Raw genomic sequence first — 20,428 nt, forward strand, 5'->3', positions numbered from 1 at the left:
TCTTCCCACTCCTTGTTTATTACACTTTTCTATTAACCTTTGAAAGTGTTGTCTTCTTTCTTGTGAAATGGAAGCGAGAGCAGCTACCCTTGCCTAGAATAGTGATACGGGGTCTTAGGGAAAAATGAGAATGGCATACATACTACTGCCAGCAAGAAAACCATTTTCAAATGTGTAACTTGCCTGTATTATCTTTCTGATGTCCGTAAGTATGATGTAAACTGCTCCAAGCATGCCACTGTTAGACCCCCATGATGAGAGTAAAAAAAGAAAACTTTGGATGGCCACTGTTTCTAGTTGATCAAGCTTAATCCTATACTATGAATAACTCTGGTTTTTTTGAAATCCATAATCATTTAAGAAAAAAGAGCATAACATCAACTCAAGCAATACTCTAGCATACCTTAATAATTAACAATATGATCATATACATTCAAATCTCTACCTTATAATCCAAGGCTGAGAGCTTTTCCAGTCTTTTGTTTATATCAGGAGAGCTCATCTTCTTGGAAAACTGAATAAAACATAGTTTGTTTTGTGCCAAAAATGATAAGATGATGAAGCCGTCTGTGAGAAGAGCTTAAAAAAAAAAAAGATTTGACAATACTATCAAGTACTAAGTTAGAATAAAATAATAACAAATTAATAGTTTCTTCTACTGAAATGTTACAAAAAGCTATTTTCAGAAGATAAATGAATATTAATTGAAATAACTGAAGTCTCCTAAATATCATTGTGGACATTTCCCAATGATAATAAAGATATTAGAAAGAAACAACAATAATCAATCTAATCATGCATGGATTTGATATTTTTCCTTTCCATGAGACCATTTCAATATACACTGATATTTGGGGACAACCTACAAATGAGATGTATTTGGAATAAAGGTAGGAAAAGCATAAAACACTGTTTCATATCTGAACGTAAAGATAAAAACACTTATTTGTACTTAGCCTTTAATCCTGTATTTATATGATACAAACCATCTGAGAATAAATTGGATTTATTAGAGGATACAGATCAGTGTTCTCCACCAATTTTTTAAAAAAATTTTCATCAATGAACTTTCTGAAAGTATACTAGCTGAATGAACTAAAACATATTATACCCAATATATTATATAAAGTAATATGTGATAATGAAGATTAGCAAAAACATTTCTACAGCTATATTTCTAAAGCACACAGTTAATTAATTTGCATTAATTTGGGTTACATAAAGAGCCATTAATGTTATAAAAATTACTGATAAAAACATGTAGTAGGAATTTGAGAAATGTTTTACATTGTTCCCAGCAAAAAGAAGTTATTGAATGTTTTATATATTTTTTTTTACTTCCATATCCCTGGCTGTGCAAGCAGTAACCACAGTAGATCGACACAATTACAGGAGAATCTGGAGAACTGCCAAGAAATCACATTGTTATCATTTACTCATGAGAATGTATGTATTATTTGTGGTTTAAAGAAACAAGTGAAAAAAGATATCTCAGCAACATGAACACTTTTGGAGGTCTCCTTTTAATTCTAATGGAGGACCACCAAAATGACAAAATCATCACAGCCACTATTTTATTTGCAGAATCAATGAAGGGGTCAATTATTAGACATGTAAAAATGGAACCTCTTCCACAGGAACACTTCCTTAGCATCATGATCCTACAAGGAAGAAGAATGGCATACTCATAACCCTATCCCCAGCTTATCATTATCAGGAATACTACTAATGATAGCCACACTGCAGAGTGCTTTTCTCTAAGAAATTGTGTCTGCATTATTCAGAGATACTAGTGAGCACACACAGCAGAAGGGTTTCTATAATCTTACCTCTGTCCTTTCCACTAGACCACACTTTCCTTTGATTATTCAATTTAAGATATGGAAAATTTTCAATCTCTAATGATAATGCAATCTGTTTCTTTTAATTTATTTAATTGGAGGCTAACTACTTTACAATATTGTATTGGTTTTGCCATACATGCAATTTGTTTCTTAGACCTTTTTTTTCACCTTGAATTAAAGTGCAGTCTTAAAACTTTAGGAGTCAGCACACTATAGTGCAAAGAAAATGGGTTCAAATTTCAGCTCAGTCATTTTGGGGCTGTTCCTCAGTATCTCATTGGTGGGCATGTTCATCAGTATCTCAGCTTCAATTTCCTTATCTATAAAACAGAAATAACTATATCTTACAAGGAACAGTTGTTTTAATTAAATTATATAGGTAGGCTGGTACAGCGAAGAGCCTTTTAAGGATTAATAAATGTCAGTATGCTACCTTTTCAATAATTGGCTTAAAGTCTTTATGTGCTTTGTAGCAATTATATACTAACTGTGATATCACTTTACAGGATTCAGATTTATCTGGTATTTTTGGCATTGATTTTTTGTTTTTAGAAATACTGCTCAAACTCTCTCAGAAGTTAGTATTCATAGACTTTGGTAACAAAGAATGTCCTAAGAGCCAAAGAACAGATTTTGTTTTTGTTTTTGTACTAGGTGGCTGTGCTGACAAATTGGGGTTATTTATTCAAAATTCATGTGAAAGTGAAAAATATTTGAAATGTCAACACACCAAACAAAACACCCACCTCTTTCGAAAATATGTTCACTTTTTTAAGGAAACAGTAAAAAATACTCAAGAATACTAACAATTGACAAAAACTTTGACATTAAATATTAGTTAAAACTTGTATTGGTCCCAGGGGTTGTAACTATGCTATTACAAGCAATTACTTGTGTTTTCAAGTCCCTAGTGGTAATAATTAGTCTACCTGTTGACACACTATTTCTCCTGCCCACTGTTAATGCAGGCAATTGATTTGCACATGGGGGTAATTACCATCACTGATGGTGTCTGAGATGAGCTTCCCCACCAGGCTTCTGTCAATCACCACCTTCTCCAGCTGCGGCCCAGAAAGGCTTAGGGACACCAGCACACCTGAACCAAAGAGGAGCTAAAAACAGGTAAAGAGAGAGAGGGGGAGGCAGATATACCAAGAATCAGAATCTTTTAAAAATTTCTCCCCAAATGTACAACTTATACAGATATGTACATGTATATCTATACCGTGGAATTATAAAGAGTTCTTTGAAAAACAATCACTGACATTATGAGTAAAAAAATACAGGTGGTTAAATGGTGGAACACAGTAAGTGCACTGATCAGTGCTATATGAAGAAACCGAATTTAGTCCATGTTTATTAGAAGTGTAACCTTTTAATTACTTGGAAAATAACCATGTTTATGAAAAAACTTCCTTGTGCTGCATTCAGAGATGTGATGTGTCTTACTGAAATGTTTTCAAAGATTACTATTTATATTAGTAATTAAAAGAAGATTTCTTAACATTTGAATAGGGATTGCTACATAGTAAACAGCAATCATCATTACAATGTTAACACCAAGTATTATGATGTATCTGGAATTTAAACTCCTTGAAATAAAGATCATGTCTAAAATATTAAAATACATGTAAATCCAAGGCAATTAAAGCACAATGTTAAACGTTAAAATTCATAAATAAGTACCACACACCAGAAATAACTTCTCAAGGAGAGATAAACACAGTAAAGTACACAGGCTTTATTAATATTACTGTTCACCCAACCACCCAACAAAAGATGTCTGGATATCACCATTATGGTTTTATACTGCTCCTTTTCATTTGTGGCAGTATAATTCATTCATCTCCAAATGTTTAAAACTTCTGAAAGGACTATGCATATGTGTATGCTTGTTATCTATGAGATTATGAAATATCAACATTGGAAGAAATTGTTTCACCTTCAAGGCAACAGACTCAAAGCAGATGAATCATGTAATAGCATATGGTATAAGAAAAAAAAAACCAATTGTCAGTAAACTAATCACAAACATGCTAGCCAAATCCAAAGACAACTATGATTTTAAACAAAACAGGGGAATTCCCCACCTACCTAGGCATCATGTCCCAGCTAGAGAGCATGATTCTGTGACAAGACATACTGGGACATGTGTGAACAATGAGCAGCATGAGGGACCAGGTGATTATTATATTTAAAAAAGACAACTATTCCCTACTGTCTAACAGATTCCAGGCATATGAACCAGAAAAGAAACTGAAGGGCCCCATGTGATTAAGTTCAGTTCAGTTCAGTCGCTCAGTCGTGTCCAACTCTTTGTGACCCCATGAATCACAGCACGCCAGGCCTCCCTGTCCATCACCAACTCCCAGAGTTCACTCAAACTCATCATGTGATTAAAGGAACTGTCAGTTTCATGTTAATTTACCCCAAAGGGGCCAGAAGGCAGGGGAAAGGAGAACTTAACTGTATTGGTATGGGAGACTAATAAGAGAAGGTGAAGGCACGTTTGTTCCAAGAATTTCAAACTACTTCATAAATTAATTAATCTCTACTGAATTATGAATTACATCCAGCCACGCCATATACTTGATGACTAACACTGATATTTTCCTTTTAGGGATTACCCCCATAACAATATAACATGTGGTCTTTACCCCTACATTCTCCCTTCTCAAGCAGGCAATTTTAGGGTCATCTTTCATATCTAGTTCTCCCCCTTATAATAGTTTTTCCTCCTCTCATTTATTCAGTCTCTTCCTCATTTATTCAGAAAAGTGAAGCTGCTCAGTCATGTCCGACTCTTTGAGACTCCATGGACTGTAGCCTACCAGGCTCCTCCACCCATGGGGTTTTCCAGGCAAGAATACTGGAGTGGGTTGCCATTTATTCAGAGCACCTCTAAAATTTGTCCTTTTCTATTTATTTTTATCTACTACAATTTTACACCCATACTCTTAAGCAACTCTTTTCTTCATTATCTACTATTAGTTCCTAATGGATACTAGCTAGGCCACTTTTATCTTTATATCTTAAAGATATATCTCTTTATATCTTTAAGCTATATCTTAAAGATATATCTCTTTATATCTTTAAGCTATATCTTAAAGATATATCTCTTTATATCTTTCTATCTTATCTAGTGCCTAGAACAATGTCAGACACATAGGAGGTGCTAACTAAATGCTTAGAGAAAGAATTATAATTAATTCATGATAAGATTAAATAATTTCCAGTTATTAATAATAACTTATTCCTTAAGTTATTAAGGAAATCTGGTCTCATTTTCCACTCCCACATGACATGGAAGTTCCTTCTTTAGCATCTCTGCAGGCATCCTTCAAGGATCCAGCCATGCTTGAATACTGCCAGTAACTAGAAGCTGCTTTAAACAGATAACTAATGAAGAAGTAAAAAGGTCTCCTTCAGGAGACAACATTTGAGTACAGATCCAAATGAAGTGAAAGAACAAGTCATATGATTACTTGAAGATAGGGAATTTGAGGCTTAGAATGGTAAATGCAAAAACTCGTGAGGTCAGAATGTGCCTGGGAAAACTGACAAAAGGTAGGCCAGTGTGCCTTGAAGGGTGAGGAGTGAGTGAGAGGGATGTCAGAGGATGGAGTCAGCAAGGTAGTCAGGGGACCTTGTTGAGGAAAAGCCATAGGGTTTTAAGCAGCAGTGAATTATAATTTATATTTTAAGGAAGGATCAGGGCAAAAGTAGAAGCAGGGAGACCATTAGGAGGCTACTGCAGTGGCCTGGGTGAGAGATGATGATGGCTTGAACTCAATGGCAATGCTAGAGGAAATAGTACATGGATATATTTGAGACGTATTTTAAAGGGGAGCAAGTGGGGCTTGCTGAAGAATTGGATGTAGAAGACAAGAGAAAAACTCAAAGGTTTTTGGGCTGAGCAACTTGGTTTACTGAGATGGGGAACACTTGAGGAGAGGTAAATTTAGATTGGGAGAATCAAAAGTTTGGTGTGGACATGTTAAGTTTAAGGTGTCTATGGACATATAAGTAGAGATATCAAATAGTCTGAAGTCTAGTGTGAAGTGGGGGCTGGAGATTATATTTGGGAGTCATCAACAATGTATGGTAGTGTTTAAAGTCTTGGAACAGAATAGTGAAAGTCGCTCAGTCGTGTCCAACTCTTTGCAACCCCATGGACTATACAGTCCATAGAATTCTCCAGGCCAGAATACTGGAGTGGGTAGCCTTTCCCTTCTCCAGGGGATCTTCCCAACCCAGGGATCAAACCGAGGTGTCCCACATTGCAGCTGGATTCTTTACCAGCTGAGCCTCAAGAGAAGCCCAAGAATACTGGACCGGGTAGCCTACCCCTTCTCCAGTGGATCTTCCCAACCCAGGAATCGAACCGGGGTCTCCTGCATTGCAGGCTGATCCTTTACCAGCTGAGCTAAAAAGAGTGAAGAGGTCATAAGGGTGGAGACCTAATCTAATTAACCTGGTGTCCTTACAAAGAAGACGACACACCAGCGGGCTCTCTTTCCATGTGCACACATAAGGAAAAGGCCAAATGGCAACGAAGAAGACAGTTGTTTATGAATCAGGAAGAGAGGTCTCACCAGAGCCCAGCCCTCACAGCAACCTGGTCTTGGACTTCATACTTCTAGAACTGTGAGAAAATAAATTTGTTGTTTAAGAAAAAAAAAAGGAGAAAGAGGCCTAACAACTGAGCTCTGGGACATCTCAATCTTTAGATGTGTTATAAGATCAGGTTAGCCCTCTTATTGACACCTAGTTGGGGTACTTATTAGGATTAAGGTATGTCTATCATTTCTGATTTCCAAATGTCATGTGTTCTAGAAGTAGCCCTAACACCAGATTTTGGAATAAGAGGGTATAAGCAAATTAATAAGTTAATTAATACATTTTTATAAAAACAATCTATAGGGAAGCATAAGTTTCCAAGTACTGGTGCCAAAGATATTTCTGGATATGGTAATGGCGATAACCAGAATTAGGGGGAAAAAATAGTATGAGTCTCAGGAAAAGAATATGCTAGCCCAGACAGGAAAGTATCTCTCCCTGTTTCCCCAAAAAGTTAGTTCTTAAGCCCTCCAAAATGGAAAAAGCCTATTTTAAGATTTGGCAGGACAAGAAGGAAAAAGGGCACCAAGATATCCAATTTCAAGGAATCAGAGAATCCAGCAGTCCAAAAAATTAAAAAAGAGCAGACAAAGAAGCAAAGGGAGATACCTCTGGAGCAGATCTGAGCTTGAGAAGAGATCCACAGAATGAATAAATAAGAGGGCCTATGGGATTTCGCAAAACTCTGCCAATTTTTTTTTATATATTTTATTTTTTAACTTTACAATATTGTATTGGTTTTGCCATATATCAACATGAATCCGCCACAGGTATACACATGTTCCCCATCCTGAACCCTCCTCCCTCCTCCCTCCCCATACCATCCCTCTGGGTTGTCCCAGTGCGCCAGCCCCAAGCATCCAGTATTGTGCATCAAACCTGGACTGGCAACTCTGCCAATTTTAATGTAATTCCCTGTGTAGAAGATGACTAAGGCAAAATAGGAACTGAAACTTTCATTTCCCCTGATACCCTTCCAGACAGAAGTACCTTCCTTGCTAGTTATGCTCTGACCATTATTTCTTTCTATTGTCTACATAACTTTTTCCTTCTCATGTTTTTAAAATAAGCTCATACCAGAGAGGTCTGTCTTTTTTTAAGAAACTAGGAAATGATCCCCATGATCTTCAGATGATTCCTCAAATTGGTTTCTCTTAACCTTATTTTGAATACTTAATTAGAAGTGAAATGGCACTGGGAGAAGAAAGAAATTTTTACCAGCTGACATCATTAAGCAAAACAAAAACATAAGCAGAAACAAGAATCCAAGTTTCATTCACTCAGTGGATCAAAAATATGTGAGTGCCTCCTATATATGCCAAGTATATAGACAGGGATATGATGATGAATGATCTAGGCAAGTATTGGTAAAATGTGTGTAGAATATAGCAGAAGATTTCATCTCAGAGAAGTGGAGGTTTTGGTTAAGATAGATGACTGCTTCCTAGAAGAGGTAGTTTAGTAGCCATAAAGAGAAGTACATCATACATCATGTATTGACCAATGCATCATAGTCTCTGAAGAAGAACCGGTGCAGTAAGTAACTGTGAATGAGCTCTTTTATAATAGTGATCACAAACAATTCAACTGACTTCAGTATTCTCACTGGCTACAGAAACTCTTCCCAAATCCATGTGATGACTGTCATATCTGAGAGAAGTGAAAAGTAAAGAAAGGCATACAGAATCAGTACTAAAAATCAACCCTGGGTTATAGGTTTAATCCACCCTTTGAGAGTGAAGTCACGGACAGGTAGCCAAGACTGATCCCATGAAATCATCAGGTGACATGTGGGAGACAACAGGTGCTAAACACTACAATCCCGAGAGGTAACAAATTAGTATGACCATTGGAGTAAATTCTAGGGTTGAAGCAAATACTTATTAAAGTATTATAAACCACTCCTCAGGAGGCCCAGTGAGTTTGTATCAGGATGGTACCTGACACCTCCCTCAACCTTGACCCCCTATCCAATCCATGGGATAACTTCTGGAGAAATTCAGAACTATAGACAGGCAAACCATTTTACATTAAGGAAATCTATAATGAAGGGTAGAGTCACTGATCATTTTAACAGATAACCTGCTGGAAGAGAGATAACATGTTTTCTGTAATTTATTCCTTCATTCAGCAAACATTTATTGCGTAGAGAGAAATCATGCCTGACTAATCCATTAAAGTAGAGAGACATAAGTGAATGCAGTTAAGACAAGGATAAGAAAAAAATTTTAATTGACTCACTATAGGGAACTGACTAAAGCACAAGAAACAAAAGGACAAGAAACATGTATTCTTCTGGATAGAGAGGTGCTAACAATGGGGCTTCCCAAAGATTTGTGTGATGTTATGCAATATAGGGAACAGATACATTCCTGGAAATTTGCCTGCTAAATCTATTGCAAATTACAAAATCTCATTTTTGTCACTTATTCTCATAAAATGAGTGATGCTACACTTTAATCCCTAACATAATTTTAAATCCAACTCTTACATATATACATATACACACATACATAAAATAATTACATACAATAAAAGTGAGAAAATATTTATAATATTTTATGAAATTCACAAAAGAACATGGTTCAAAGGTAAATCTTGTATTTGCCCATAGTTTTAAAGATCTCAAGGATAAAAGCAGTGGTAAGAAGTGAGTAGGACAGCACATTACTTTTGTACAAAATTTTACAGTTTACAGAGGACTTTAATACACACTCTCTAATTCATATAAAATGTCAGTACAACTCTGGTACATTGTAAATATGTAAATTAAAAAACAGTAATAACAACATTAATCCTCATACTAATTCACAATTAGGAGGGTAAAGCAACTAACCAAAGTGAAAGTGTTAATCACTCAGTCATGTCCAGTTCTTTGCAGCCCATGGACTATAGCCCACCAGGCTCCTCTATCCATGGAATTCTCCAAGCAAGAATACTGGAGTTGGTATCCATTTCCTCCTCCAGGGGATCTTCCCTACCATAGATCAAACCTGGGTCTCCTGCACTGCAAGCAGATTCTTTACCATCTGAGCCACCTAATCAAAGGTCTCATCATTTGTGGAGAAATAAAGATCAACACATAGGACAAATCCTGTGTTCTTTCCCCCACTGCTTAGGAACTAATATTCTTTTACTTTCAGTCAGGTGATTTCCATGTAGTACCTACCTGGTTTTCTTCTCTTTAGCTCCTTCTTCAGTCTAAACCCGCTTTCCTCTAAACTAGTGGTTCTCGAGTGGAGGTAATTTTGATCCCAAGGGGACATTTGATCCCGAGGGGACATTTTGATCTGGAGACACTGTGGTTGTCACACCTCTATGTGTTAGCCACATCCATGGACGCTCACCTGAACAAAGTGCTTGTAAATGAATTTCTATGGAGGCAAAGGTGTTTTCCTTGTCTTCCAACAGATGATTTGGGAGATCCTCAAAGTCTAATCAACACTTTTCTCACAGAAAGAAAAGGTAATGAATGAGGACCAGGTCAGAGATCTTAAATGAAATAGTGGGCAGTGCATAGTTCAGATCAGAGCCTGGAGGAAACCTTACCAAATATCTGTAACCCCATTCAGGGCTATGACTCTGATGACTAATGCGAGCTGTCAGGAAAGAAAAAGCCCAAGGGCAAGTCAGAGCTCTAGCCATAGCCTGATAGAAATACCCTGTAAGAACACCTCGGCTCACCAATCAGCCTTATTTATAATTTAGTCTCTTGAGTAATTCATCCATCAGGTGGGAATGCCCCAAGCAAATGAGCAGAGTCTATGATGCCAGATATATTTCATATTGTAAGTAAATAAATTACCATGCCAGTTGATACATCAGTCTCTTTTTAGTTTGGTTATTGTGAATGTTGTTACTACAAGAAAATAAATGGAGATAACATAAAAGATAGACAGGTTTAATTAATCAGAAATTTTTTGCCCTAGCCTGTGATATAGTGAAGTAGGGTGAAATTTTTTAAAAGTTGCAGACCTACATGAATAGCACCATTCCATTTTATTAGAAAAAAATAGGTGTGGTATATGCATACACATGCATACAAATGCATATAGAAATTGTGTAAACACAAGAAAACGCAAGAAAGAATTTGACCAAAATGTCTCAGTAAGTCCCCCGAAGAGGTGAAATTGGGAGTTGAAGGCATAAACTTTAACTTCTAGACAAAAAAGTTGTTTTTAAATCTGAATTGTGAGTAATTTTTTAACTTTTTAATATGTTGTTATTTTTCTAAAAAACGTTTCAAAAACAAAGAAGCAGATCTTCAAGTATTCTGGTCACAAATAGTTTAGAGTTTTATGTTTTTATGTCATAAAATGTGTTTCTGAGAAGCCTGGTAGGCTGCAGTCCATGGGGTCGCTAAGAGTCGGACACGACTGAGCGACTTCACTTTCACTTTTCACTTTCATGCATTAGAGAAGGAAATGGCAACCCACTCCAGTGTTCTTGCCTGGAGAATCCCAGGGACAAGGGAGCCTGGTGGGCTGCCGTCTATGGGGTTGCACAGAGTCGGACACGACTGAAGCGACTTAGCAGCAGCAGCAGCAGCAGCAACAGCTAAAAGGATCAAGTAGGAAACTGAACTAAGACCCTCTCCTCTGCATTTTCATTTATTAAAAAATAAAACACTTTTTTATTATAGTCTTATTAGATTGCTCACCCATGTCTAATTTCTTTATTCACTAAAAAGATTATAAGTAACAATTGGAAAGTATGGTATATTCAAACTATGGATTACTCTGCACCTACTAAAAATAAGAAGGGGAGATGTAGATCATTAATAGGTATGTTATATGTTGTTCTGTGAAGTTACAGAAAAATATTTACAGAAAATAATATATATAATAAATAAAATATATTTATGTACTACTTATATATATGAGCGTTTGTAAATGATGGAGGAAGGACATAAACAACTGTTGACTGTGCTTACCATGGTGAGGGTAGTCCTCTGAATCTTTATCTGCTTGTATTGCATGCCATTTAACAATGTTAAGGAATCTCGTCTTATTATTTTAAAATTAAACCCTTAAAAGTGGGAATAAAGATCACCACTAAATTCTTGTAAAATTCCTTTGGTTTGAGAATACTATTTTTAATTTTCACCTTTACCCAGCAGATTTCAAATTCACAGGTAAATTGTGCCAATACTCCTTCAATTTCTCTCAGATCTACCATTTTTAATATAACTCCTTGTCCACCCTCTTTTTGCCAGGACAACACTCAACAGATGCCCTTGACACCTTCCACTTCTCCTTCCCCACAGTATATACTAATACAGTATAAGTGTAAAAGAGTATTTCCCAAAGCTTCCTCCACAAAATAGTGATCTTTGAAGATATTCCAAAGTAAGCTTGGAAACATTATATATGACAGTCTCTTCTTGGGACTGATAATAGTACTTAGTAAGTAAATTTAAACACACACATACACACACACACTCACACTTAATGTACAATAGGATATTATGGTAGCTTTAAGGATAGCAAGATTTTTTTAGGATTAGTATTGTTAAATTGTTACTACAATGGAACTTGCATTCAAATTGATGAGGCAGATAGTAATTAGATGGTCACACAGTAAGTGTAAAAGTGCAGTGACTATCAGGGAGTCTGTGGTATAACAGCACATAATAGGGAATAGAGCTCATCAGGGAAGGCTTCCTGAGAACGTGGTAACTCAGTGTCAGAGACCTAAGGATAAGAATGTGTTACCTCCATGAAAGGAGGAGCAAAGGGCATTCAAGGGAGAGCTAAGAACAGTTTGTGCAAGGGCCTCAAAGCAATAGAAAGCCTACAGAGCATAAGCAACGGACAGAAGCCTGGTACGGCTGTGGCACTGAAATAGAAAAGAATTTGGTAATAGATGCAATTAAAAAGATAGGTAGGTTGGGACCAGTTCAGTTTAGCCTTTAAGAACAGTGTCATGCTATAATTTTTTAAACTGAATTTACTGATTTAATTTTTGGAAGAGGTAACACATCCTTGTAGTTCCAAAAGAAAATGACAACAAATTATACAGAGGTATACAATTTCCCACCTTTGTGTCCCTCCTACCTCTTCTCCCCTACCCTGCCCTAGTTCACCAGTTTCCAGTTTCTATCTATTCTCCAGAGTTACAGAAGGGTTTGAAGCTGGGAAGTAACAGATTTGCTTTTAAAAAATCATTTTGGCTACAGGGTGGAGGACAGACTGGTGGGAGCAGGTAGAACAGTGAAGATGAAGACATGCCGAAGTAGTCAAGAGGGAGAGGGAGAGAGGTGGGTAGAGTTATGAGGGAAAGGATAGAGACCCTCTTGTGGAGGAGAGTGACTTAGGAGATAAAACCCACTAGAATCAGAGATTAGTTGAATATGTGGCAAGGGGAGGAAGGAGAGATGGGTAAAGAAGAAGTTAATTTCAAGGACAAACAGGTGGCTTCCAGGTTTCTATAAATAAATGGAAGACAGGCTGTTTACTGAGATTGAAGTGGTAGAAGAGGAACAGGAAGAGGGCTCTGAATTTCATTTTAGAGATACTGTGTTGGAAACATCTTTGAGGCACCAAAGGAGAGATATCAAGTAGGTAACTGGATTAATGACTGTGGAGCACAGGGGCAAGGCCTGAGCTCTAGAGAGAAGAGGCACTGAAGCTATAAATATAAGTTGGATATGCCAGGAGTTCAGAGTAAAGAGGAGAGGACATTCAAGGGCAGGAGAAAGAAGCACAGGCCTGAAAAGAACACAGAGAAGAATGCTGGAGAGGTAGGAAGAATATTAGAAAAGCGCATGGAGAATTAATACAAAAAAGTATTTCAGGAAAACTGGTGTGGCAGGTAGTATTGAATCCCCTTGTGTATTTAAGATTATGCCTTAAAAAAAAAAAGTCACTAAATTGGATTTAGTGATAACAGAGGGTTTTTTGTAACCTCAGTGTAAAAGGTTTTCAGTGTAATCAGGAAAAAAGTATGGCTGAAGTTGGTTAAATGCTGAGTGAGCAATAGAGAAATGGAGACTTTAAACAGAAATTCTTTTGAGAAACTTGATTCTGAAGAAAAGGGATAAGACATGGTGGTATCTGAGATGAATGTTTTGTTTTGTTTTGTTTTGCTTTAATAGAAAAGAGTTTAAGTTGATCAGGAATCTCAACAGATTCCATATGGTCAAATCAATTTTGAAAAAGAAGAACAAAGTTCTCATACTTCCTGATTTCAAGACACAGCACAAAGACACAATAATCAAAACAGTGTGGCATTGTCAAAAGACAGAGCTAGAGACCACGGAACAGAGTACAGGCCTAGAAACACACTCTCCCGAGTATGGTCAAAGGGTCTTCAACAAGAGTGCTGAGACCACGCAATGAGGAAAGAACAGTCTCTTCAACAAATGGTGCTGGGAAAACCGGATATCCACATTCACAAGAGTGCAAATGGACCCTTATCTTACAGCATACACAAAAATTAACTCAAAGTGGATTAAAGACCTAGACTCACACCCAAAACGATAAAACTTCTTGAAGAAACCATAAGGGAAAAGCTTCATGACATTGGATTTGAAAATGATTTCTTAGATATGACTCTAAAAGCAAAAACAGACAAAAGTTTAAAACTTTTGTTCATCAGAGTACACAAGTAAGAGTGAAAAGGCAACCTACAGAGTGGGAGAGCATATTTGCAAATCATATATCTGACAAGGAGTTAATATCCAAAATATACTTTTAAAACTCTTAAAACTCAACAAAAAATTAACTCAAGTAACAAATGGGCTAAGGACTTGACTAGACATTCCTCCAAAGATGATACACAAATGGCCAACAAGCATATGAAAAGATGTTCAACATCACTAGTCTTTAGAAAAATGCATATTAAAATGCATTTTCTATGATGAATATCATAGAAATGAGATATCATCTCATACCTACAGAATAGCAACTATCAGAAAAAATAAATAAATAAAATGTTGGTGAAGCTATGGAGAAACTAGGACCCTTGTGCACTGCTGAAGGCACTGTAATATGGTGACCTGTGGAAAACAGTATAGAGGTTCCTCAAAAAATTCAAAATAGAACGACCATCTAATCAGCAATCCCATTCGTGGGTATATAGCTAAAATAAAGCACTGTCTCCAAGAAGCATCTGTACATCCATGCTCACCACAGTATCACAATAGCCAAGAGAAGGAAGCAACACACACGTTCATCAATGGATGAACAGATAAGCAAAATGTGGGCCATCCATCCAGTGGAATACTACTGAGATTTAAAAAGGAACACAATCCTGTCACATGCTACAACATGGACGAACTGTGAGGACACTATGCTGAGTAAAGCAGGCTAGTCACAGAAGGGCAGATACTGCATGGCTCCATTTACATGAGGTAGCTAAAGAAGTCAAGCTCACAGAAGCAGAGAGTACAATGGTGGCTGCCAGCGGCTGGGGACAGAGGTAGGGGAGCTGCTGTTTAAGTGTATAGAGTTTCAGTTTTGCAAAATGAAAAAGTTCTGAAGATATTTCACAACAATGTGAATATACTAAATGCCACCAAACTGTACAGTTAAAAATGTGTTAAAATGTAATTTTTGGATTTTTTTGTTACAATAAAAATTGTTTAATTTAAAAATTTAAAGTTTATTGGAAAGGTCCATTTGACAGAAAGGATAAATTTAATTATATCTAAAAAAGCAGGTATCTGTGCCAAAAACTCTTTCTAAGCATTATATATATATTAACTTAATTCTTATAATAAACATATGAGTTAGATATTTTTATCTCCATTTTATAGTTACATGAACTCTGGCACAGACAGGTGAAGTAACTTCCCCAAAGTAGCTGATAAAGCCAAGACATGATACCGAGAAAAGTGGAACAGCTTGTGCTTTCCGCCAGCATGCTGTACCTAAGAGAAGGAATAAAATCATGTGGGATTTTGAGAAGGCCAGAGGGGATGGGATCAAAATCTACGCCAGAGGATTCTAAACTTTTCCAAATCATGGCATCCTTTCTGTCTCTGAATTTTTTTTTTAATTTTGGCTTTTTTAAAATTTGTTTTTTATTGAAGGATAATTGCTATACAGAATTTTGTTGCTTTCTGTCAAACCTCAACATGAATCAGACATAGGTATACATATATCCCCTCCCTTTTGAACCTCCCTCCCAATCCCACCCCTCTAGGTTGATACAGAGCCCCTGTTTGAGTTTCCTGAGCCATACAGCAAATTCCTGTTGGCTATCTATTTTACATGTGGCAGTGTAACTTTCCATGTTACTCTTTCCATACATCTCACCCTCTCCTCCCCTCTCCCCATGTCCATAAGTCTATTCTCTAAGTCTGTTTCTCCACTGCTGCCCTGTAAATAAATTCTTCAGTACCATTTTTCTATACTCCATATATGTGTTAGAATACGGTATTTATCTGACTTACTTCACTCTGTATAATAGGTACTAGGTTCATCCACCTCATCAGAACTGACTCAAATGTGTTCCTTTTTATGGTTGAGTAATATTCCAGTGTGTATATACCACAACTTCTTTATCCATTCATCTGTCGATGGACAAGTCTAGGTTGCTTTCATGTTCTAGCTATTGTAAATAGTGCTGTAATGAACAATGAGATACATGTGTCTTTTCCAATTTTTGTTTTCTCAGGGTATTTGCCTAGGAGTAGGACTACTGGGTCATACTGGTGGTTTCATTTCTAGTTTTTTAAGGAATCTCCATACCATCTTTCATAGTGGCTGTATCAATTTACATTCCCACCAGCAGTGCAAGAGTGTTCCCTTTTCTCCACACCCTCTCCAGCATATATTGTTTGTAGACTTTTTGATGAGGGCCATTCTGACCAGTGTGAGGTGAAATCTCATTGTGGTTTTGATTTGCATTTCTCTAATAATGAGTGATGTTGAGCATCTTTTCATGTGCTTGTTAGCCATCTGTATGTCTTTGGAGAAATGTCTATTTAGGTCTTTTCCACACTTTTTGATTTGGTTGTTTTTCTGGCATTGAGTTGCATGAGCTGCTTGTATATTTTGGAAATTTATCCTTTGTCAGTTGTTTCATTTGCTATTATTTTCTCCCAATCTGAGGATTGTCTTTTCACCTTGCTTATAGTTTCCTTTGCTGTGCGAAAGCTTTTAAGTTTAATCAGGTCCCACTTGTTTGCTTCTGTTTTTATTTCCGTTAATCTAGGGGGTGGGTCATAGGGATCTTGCTTTATGTCATTGAGTGTTCTGCCTATGTTTTCCTCTAAGAGTTTTATGGTTTCTGGTCTTAAATTGAGGTCTTTAATCCACTTTAAGTTTATCTTTGTGTATGGTGTTAAAGTTTTCTAATTTCATTCTTTTACATGTAGCTGTCCAGTTTTCCCAGCACCATTCATTGAAGAGGCTTCAGAAATTTTTATGGTGCCCTTGGTCCAAAAGAAATACCAGAATTTAAACAACTAAATAAGAATTTATGTCCCAACAACTTGGTAGTCATTTGAAAACGTAACACACAAAGAATCAAAGAAAAATACCTTTACTTAATCCCTAGGAGGTGTGCACTATTAGAATTTGGGCACCACATAAATTCTCAAACTCTGGAATCAGATTGGATACACTTAATCTTGTGTTCCATGCTAATTGTTGTGTGGTACTTGCTTTTTATCACAGTTTAGTTCAGTCACTCAGTTGTGTCCGACTCTTTGCAACCCCATGAATGGCAGCATACCAGGGCTCCCTGTCTATCACCAACTCCCAGAGTTTACCCAAACTCATATCCATTGAGTCGGTAATGCCATCTGGCCATCTCATCCTCTGTCATCCCCTTCTCCTCCTGCCTCCAATCTCTCCCAACATCAGGGCCTTTTCAAATGAGTTAGCTCTTCACATCAGGTGGCCAAAATATTAGAGATTCGGCTTCAACATCAGTCCATTCAATGAACACCCAGGACTGATTTCCTTCATGGTGGACTGGCTGAATCTCCTTGTAGTCCAAGGGACTCTCAAGAATCTTCTCCAAAACCACAGTTCAAAAGCATCAATTCTTCTGCGCTCAGCTTTCTTTATAGTTCAACTCTCACATCCATACATGACTACTGGAAAAACCATAGCCTTGACTAGACAGACCTTTGTTGACAAAGTAATGCCTCTGCTTCTTAATATGATATCTAGGTTGGGAATAACTTCCTTCCAAGGAGTAAGTGTCTTTTAATTACATGGCTGCAATCACCATCTGCAGTGATTTTGGAGCCCCCCAGAATAAAGTCAGCCACTGTTTCCCCATCTATTTGCCATGAAGTGATGGCACTGGAGGCCATGATTTTAGTTTTCTGAATGTTGAGCTTTAAACTAACTTTTCAACTCTCCTCTTTCGCTTTCATCAAGAGGCTCTTTAATTCTTCTGCACTTTCTGCCATAAGGGTGGTATCATCTGCATATCTGAGGTTATTGATATTTCTCCCGGCAATCTTGATTCCAGCTTGAGCTTCCTCCAGCCCAGCGTTTCTCATGATGTACTCTGCGTATAAATTAAATAAGCAGGGTGACAATATACAGCCTTGACGTACTCCTTTTCCTATTTAGAACCAGTCTGTTTTTCCATGTCCAGTTCTAACTTGCTTCCTGACTTGCATACAGGTTTCTCAAAAGGCAGGTCAGGTGTTCTGGTATTCCCATCTCTTTCAGAATTTTTCAGTTTGTTGTGATCCACACAAAGGCTCTGGCATAGCCAATAAAGCAGAAATAGATGTTTTTCTGAAACTCTCTTGCTTTTTCGATGATCCATCGGATGATGGTAATTTGATCTCTGGTTCCTCTGCCTTTTCTAAAACCAGCTTGAACATCAGGAAGTTCACGGTTCACATATTGCTGAACCCTGACTTGGAGAATGTTGAGCATTACTTTACTAGCGTGTGAGATGAGTGCAATTGTGTGGTAGTTTGAGCATTCTTTGGCATTGCCTTTCTTTGGGATTGGAATGCAAACTGACCTTTTCCAGTCCTGTGGCCACTGCTGAGTTTTCCAAATTTGATGGCATATTGAGTGGAGCACTTTCACAGCATCACCTTTTAGGATCTGAAATAGCTCAACTGGAATTCCATCACCTCCACTAGCTTTGTTCATAGTGACACTTCCTAAAGCCCACTTGACCTCACATTCCAGGATGTCTGGCTCTAGGTGAGTGTTCACACCATCATGATTATCTGGGTCATGAAGATCTTTTTTGTATAGTTCTTCTGTGTATTTCTGCCACCTCTTCCTAATATCTTCTGTTTCTGTTAGGTCCCTACCATTTCTATCCTTTATTGAGCCAATCTTTGCATGAAATATTCCCTTGGTATCTCTAATTTTCTTGAAAAGATCTCTAGTCTTTCCCATTCTACTGTTTTCCTCTATTTCTTTGCATTGATCACTGAGGAAGGCTTTTTTATCTCTCCTTGCTATTCTTTGGAACTCTGCATTCAAATGGTTATATCTTTCCCTTTCTCCTTTGCTTTGGCTTCTCCTCTTTTCACAGCTATTCATAAGGCCTCCTCAAGACAGCCACTTTGCTTTTTTGCATTTCTTTTTCTTGGGGATAGTCTTGATCCCTGTCTCCTGTACAATAACTTGAACCTCTGTCCATAGTTCATCAGGCACTCTGTCTATCAGAGCTAGTCCCTTAAATCTATTTCTCACTTCCACTGTATAATCATAAGGGATTTGATTTAGGTCATACCTGAATGATCTAGTGGTTTTCCCCACTTTCTTCAATTTAAGTCTGAATTTGGCAACAAGGAGTTCATGATCTGAGCCACAGTCAGCTCCTCATCTTGTTTTTGCTGACTGTATAGAGCTTCTCCAGCTTTGGCTGCAAAGAATATAATCAATCTGATTTCAGTATTGACCATCTGGTGATGTCCATGTGTAGAGTCTTCTCTTGTGCTGTTGGAAGAGGGTGTTTGCTATGACCGGTGCGTTCTCTTGGCAAAACTCTATTAATCTTTGCCCGCTTCATTCTGTATTCCAAGGCCAAATCTGCCTGTCACTTCAGGTGTTTTTTCACTTGCTACTTTGCATTCCAGTCCCCTATAATGAAAAGGACATCTTTTTTGGGTGTTAGTTCTAAAATGTCTTGTAGGTCTTCATAGAACCGTTCAACTTCAGCTTCTTTAGTGTTACTGGTCGGGGCATAGACTTGGATTACCATGATATTGAATGGTTTGCTTTGGAAACAAACAGAGATCATTCTGTCATTTTTGAGACTGCATCCAAGTACTGCATTTTGCACTCTTTTGTTGACTATGATGGCTACTCTATTTCTTCTTTGGATTCCTGCCCACAGTAGTAGATATAATGGTTATCTGAGTTAAATTCACAGCAAGCTCTAAAAAGCCAGCTTCATACATATATGACACCCTCAAAAGGAATGTATTGTGTTCTAACGTTTAAAATCTGCTCTACCTGGAGCTACTTATGTGTGCAGTATCCAATAGAAGTCTTGTGTTTTTCTTGAAATTTTAAAATATCCTGCAGGATTCCTGTGAATTCACTATAATCCCCAGGGTGCCTCAGTGTACATACTGAGAACTGTGGGTCTAGGTGGAATGCTTGGCTTCAGACAGGACCAGGGATTGTTCTCCTATTATGGCAGAAGGAGGGATACAGATACTGAGAGATTACATGTGTTTGGCACACAGTGGTAACCGGGATCTCACAATTTAACCTAGGATTCTACTTAGACCAAGGAGAATACCAAATGATAGGTACTCCATTGTGAACAGTTGCTGTGGTCTTATATACAACACTATTTTATGAGAAGTATAGTTACAGCTGCTTTTAATTTCATAGTCACTTAAGTATATTGTATAAATACTATCTAGTAGTTTAATTTTTTTAACTTTATTTTGAAAAACAACAGGTATAAATCACAATTTGGCAAAAGCACTTGATGTGTTTTCTCTATCAGTTATTTTGGCATATATATAACATAATATTCTCAAATATCATGAATGTAAAGTTGATGGGCTC

General features: G+C 37.3%; 1 protein-coding gene across 7 annotated transcripts in view; it reads right to left on the reverse strand.

The window, feature by feature from the left end:
- WDPCP (WD repeat containing planar cell polarity effector) overlaps window positions 1-20,428 on the reverse strand; it is a 304,438-nt gene that overhangs the window by 161,636 nt on the left and 122,374 nt on the right. For all 7 annotated transcript variants that reach the window (XM_005212781.5, XM_059891308.1, XM_059891305.1 and 4 more), the window contains 2 exons: window positions 2,842-2,956; window positions 446-579 (listed from right to left, as the gene is read on the reverse strand). In XM_005212781.5, the coding sequence (XP_005212838.1) occupies window positions 446-579; window positions 2,842-2,956 (249 nt within the window). The remainder of the gene's footprint in view (window positions 1-445; window positions 580-2,841; window positions 2,957-20,428) is intronic.

Source organism: Bos taurus, chromosome 11 (assembly GCF_002263795.3).
Source record: "Bos taurus isolate L1 Dominette 01449 registration number 42190680 breed Hereford chromosome 11, ARS-UCD2.0, whole genome shotgun sequence".
Taxonomy (NCBI): Eukaryota; Metazoa; Chordata; class Mammalia; order Artiodactyla; family Bovidae; genus Bos; species Bos taurus.